Source organism: Haliaeetus leucocephalus, unplaced genomic scaffold (assembly GCF_000737465.1).
Source record: "Haliaeetus leucocephalus isolate CR32 unplaced genomic scaffold, Haliaeetus_leucocephalus-4.0 Scaffold177, whole genome shotgun sequence".
NCBI classification, from domain to species: Eukaryota; Metazoa; Chordata; class Aves; order Accipitriformes; family Accipitridae; genus Haliaeetus; species Haliaeetus leucocephalus.
In genome coordinates, this window is record NW_010972613.1 from 1,306,413 (window position 1) to 1,310,936 (window position 4,524).

The window sequence follows — 4,524 nt, forward strand, 5'->3', positions numbered from 1 at the left end:
GCCGGCGCGCTGTGGGCAGCGCGGGTGCGGTGGGTGGCGGGGATCGGGGCCCGGCAGCCGCGCCCGCCCTTTCGCCGCGGCCGTATGGCGGAACCGGGCCCCGGCCAGGGGGGACCGGGCCCCGGGGACAAGGAGGAAGCGGCGCCGGCCCCTAAGAAGCGACGGCTGGCGGCCGGCGAGCGCTACGTTCCGCCCCCGCGGAAGTTGAGCGCGGGGGTGAGCTTCGGAGCCGAGCACTTCGCCGAGACCTCGTACTACTTCGAGGGAGGGTTGCGCAAGGTGCGGCCCTACTACTTCGATTTCCGTACCTACTGCAAGGGCCGCTGGGTGGGCCGCAGCCTCCTGCACGTCTTCAGCACCGAGTTCCGCGCCCAGCCCCTCGACTACTACCGCGCCGCTGCCCGCGCCGGCCGCCTCCGCCTCAACGAGGAGCCCGTTCGCGATCTGGAGATCGTGCTGAAGGTGGGCACCCCACCTCGGGGTTGGGGAGGGCTCCCGGTGAGGAGCGTGGCGTGTCCAGCCCGGTAACCCAACGTGGGAGAGCCCAGGTGGGCTCTGGCGGTGAGCGTCGTCCCGAGCGGTGCGGTGGGATAACCCCGTGGTGGTGGTGGTAACGTCAGCGGTGTGCCAGGGGAGATCGGGTGGCCCAGGGGTTATCAGTTAATATGTATAATGTGATAGAAATAACCAGGGAACTGCTAAAGTTCTGTATACCCCCCCCATCAGTTAATATTTAAAACAGGGAAACGATAACTAGACATGATTTTGGGTTTAGGAATAAACTGTTAGGCAACAGGGCTTTGTAGATAGGTGGAATGCTTGTGTCAGAAAAGGTAACGGATCGTGGTCTGATCAGTAAACCTTGAAGAACCGCTTGGAACTGCCAAGACAGAGGAAGAAGTAGGTAGAAGGTAATTCCTATGGGGGGAGGTCGTGACCATCTACTCAAATGATACCACCTACTCAAAAGAAGGCAGTGAAGGAAGAAGACGGAGTCTGCACACTAATTTACGTGAGAGGCGAAGAAGAAAGAACCAATCCTTAAGGGAAATAATAATGAATATGTATTACTTAAATATATAAATGTGGGAATTTTTGAGATAAAGGTGTGCTGTCTTGAGACAGGCACCCATTTATGTGCATCAATGAAATTAATTTGAAAATGCCTCAACTCTGTGTGTTACTAGCTTGCACACCAGGTAAATGGATCTGCTTTTAGGACAACACAGGGAATCCTGACCCTGGTGGGGTTGGGAGTATGCAGATCCCGCAGCCCCACACAGAGCCAGCGTACCCCACAGCTTCCTGCTCAGCACCCCAAGAGCTGGCAAGGCACAGAGATACCGCTTAAGACACGTTATCGAATTTGAATGTCAATAAGCAGAGTTGTTGTGCTAAAGTACCACGTTCCAGGACAAAGGGGCTTTCATTCTGCCCCCTTCCCCTCAGTATCACAGGCCCCTGTTGTGTGTGGGCAGATGGGGTGGTTACGCAGGCTGGATTCATGCTAATTGCCTCTGTCTTGCAGAATAATGATTTTCTCAGGAATACGGTGCATCGCCATGAGCCACCAGTCACTGCCCAGCCTATCCAGATCTTGGTGGAGGACGATGAGGTGGTGGTTGTGGACAAACCCTCCTCTTTGCCGGTACATCCCTGTGGCAGGTTTCGTCACAACACAGTCATTTTCATCCTGGGCAAAGAGCATGACCTGAAGGAGTTGCATACCATTCACCGACTCGATCGCATGACCTCGGGAGTACTTATGTTTGCCAAGACCGCAGAGGTATCCAAGAGAATCGATGAGCAGGTTCGGGAGAGACAGGTGAGAGCTAAGGGCTGCGGTAGTTTTCGGAGTCTCTTGCACGGTATTTTCTTGAAACGGGTTAGGTCCAAAGTCGGCCAAATCTTTGGTGTAAACGACCACAAGTTGCCAAAACAGCCTGTGGTCACCTAGACTGTTCTTATTGTATTAAGCATGAGAGGCATCGAGAGACAAAGACTATCTAAAAATTGAATTAATTGAATTGATTTTGGTAATATTAGATTGAAAGGGATCTCCTTCCTTAAGGGATTGTGCAAACTGACTGGGATTGTGCAGAACAGTTAGAGAGCGGTTTTATTTGTAAGTGGAAATGTGTCAGTCATCTAATACTTTTTTTTCAATTTTAAAGGTTTTAGAAGTTTTTCGCATTTTTCCAGTGGCTCTGGACCCAAACAGAACTGTAGCTGTGTAGGGTATTAGCTTCCAGGATTTGCTTCAAGGCTGTAAACTGAAAGTGACCGAGAAATGGCTCTTGAATTTAATATGAGGAAAATAGTCCTTGCGTTCTTGATTTCCTGACTAGTTGGGGAAAGCGTGAGAGAAATTTGGCTTTAAATAGCTGATTTTAGGTTTGTTTTTTTTTCCCTTCCCTGTTCAGTTGTAATAAAATTTTGGCAGTATGTTCCCTAAAAATGTATTTCATTGAAGAGAAAGAGAGGAGTAGCTAGGGTGGGACTCGGGTGTAATCGGGACAGAGACAGTTTTCTGTTCCGTTTTCTGAGAGTTACTCTTGTATCTCCTTGTAGCTGGAAAAGGAGTATGTCTGTCGTGTGGTGGGGGAGTTTCCAGAACACGAAGTGGTCTGCGAAGAGCCCATACTGGTTGTTTCTTACAAAGTGGGAGTGTGCCGTGTGGACCCCAAAGGGAAATTCTGCAAAACCATCTTCCAGAGACTCAGCTACAATGGTAAGACCAGCGTAGTCAAATGTCTTCCGCGTACTGGCCGCACACACCAGATCCGAGTCCATTTGCAGTATTTGGGGCATCCTATTGTCAACGACCCCATCTATAATATGGAAGCCTGGGGCCCTGACAGGGGGAAAGGTGGCAAGATCGATAAAACGGATGAAGAACTCCTTAAGGCACTGGTAGAGGAGCATCGTTCAAAGCAAAGCCTGGATATCTTGGGTCTTTTGGAGGAGGACTTGAACTCCAGCACTGAAAATAAAGACTCTGGTAATTCGGGTGACTGCACAAAGTCTGTGCAGGCTGATTTGGTAAATGAGAACTCCTGCCCTGCCAAGGACACTAAGGATCCTGAGAGGGATGCTAAGGATCATGAGAGAAATGACATAGCAGCTTGTCCACTGAACTCTGTTGCCAGCCTGGAAACACTTGAAAAAAATAAAGAACTTGGTTCCTGTGAGAAGCAGGACGGGCAAACAGGAGAAAAGCATTCAGATGAGAAGGACCCTTTGTGCGTGGAGTGTAAAATTACAAGGCGGGACCCATCTCCCAAGGAGCTGGTGATGTACCTGCATGCCTTGCGCTATAAGGGAGCGGAGTTTGAGTATTGCTCCAAGATGCCCGAGTGGGCAATGGAAGACTGGGAGGAATGACCGAGGACACCTGACACCTACGGACATCATTGGTCAGGAAAGCATCTTTTAAAGACCCAAGATTTGCTTTTTCAACGTGGTTGAGGTGAACAAACTGCCTGTGACTTGAGATGGGGTGGGAAGGATTGCTGGAGCTGGAGAGCTGTCCTGACAGCCAATAGGCACTGTAAAAGATGAGCAGGAAAACGGGGCTACAACACTAGGTTTATGTTGCCCTTTAGTGAACTAGCACTTCAGGGCAGCAAATGGCACTCAGCACAGGCAGCTTTGCCTTTTACCTCAGCATATTCTGGGTCTGCTGTTGATTATCCACACAGATAATTAAGTGCATGCACTTAAAAGTCCGCAACTGGTTTTTCTTCTGGCCTTCTGCGTTCTTGTATCTGACAATAATAGCTGCTGGAATGTTGTTCAATATGCTGGATGTCATGTCATACACAAAACTCCTTTTACTGTATTTTATTGTCAGACTGATTTTAAAACTCAAACGTTATCACTGAGAATACAGTGAGGTAAAGCCAGAGCACTGTGAAGTAGATCCATTTTGTGCTTACTGTTTGTCAGCAAGGTAGACTTTGCTTTGAAATTGCTCTTTCAGTATTTGTTCAAATAATTATTTAGTAACTCTAGGGACTTATCTCTTTATATTGGGCCTATTTTTGGAGGTACTAGTCCCCAGATTTTGTCTTTATCAGATTTATAAGGGGACTGATTTAGTAGATTTTTTTTCTTGCCTTTCTGTTCTGCTACCTGCCCTGTGACCTGTCTCCTGCCTTCTCTTCTGAGAGCCCATCGATCTCTATCCCTTACACCGTATTGAAAACATCTTCATACTTGAGCAAAAATCCAAAGTCTGCCTTTTTTTTTTTTTCTAAACTGCACTATATACAGGTTATTTCTGAGTGGTGTGGAATTGTTTTTAATATCACCTCAGTGTGACAGTCGGCTTTAAAGAAAAACAAAAGCTGTTTTATGAACTAGAAGACTTTTTAAAAATATATTTTATATTAATATGTTTCCAAGATGATAAATACCGCTATAGTTCTTATCAGTGTTTATATGGTTGCTTCTTGGCCTCTGGGAGGGTTATTATAACAACTCTGCTGTCTCAGGTTCTTTGTCTCTCTCCTCCCTTCCCCC

General features: G+C 47.9%; 1 protein-coding gene across 1 annotated transcript; it reads left to right on the plus strand.

Annotated features, from left to right (window-relative positions):
* Window positions 1-68: 68 nt before the first annotated feature.
* On the plus strand, window positions 69-4,231 carry RPUSD2 (RNA pseudouridylate synthase domain containing 2). Its single transcript, XM_010564337.1, has 3 exons — window positions 69-462; window positions 1,529-1,825; window positions 2,572-4,231. Exons 1-3 carry the CDS (start codon window positions 85-87, stop codon window positions 3,382-3,384), a joined length of 1,488 nt encoding a protein of 495 aa, XP_010562639.1. The 5' UTR covers window positions 69-84; the 3' UTR covers window positions 3,385-4,231.
* The last annotated feature ends 293 nt before the right edge of the window (window positions 4,232-4,524 follow it).

Coding starts and splice junctions, on each gene's coding strand:
- RPUSD2 (XM_010564337.1), top strand. CDS start 85: ATGGCGGAACCGGGCCCCGGCCAGGGGGGACCGGGCCCCGGGGACAAG. Junction 463..1,528: donor ATCTGGAGATCGTGCTGAAG/GTGGGCACCCCA, acceptor TCTGTCTTGCAG/AATAATGATTTTCTCAGGAA. Junction 1,826..2,571: donor AGCAGGTTCGGGAGAGACAG/GTGAGAGCTAAG, acceptor ATCTCCTTGTAG/CTGGAAAAGGAGTATGTCTG.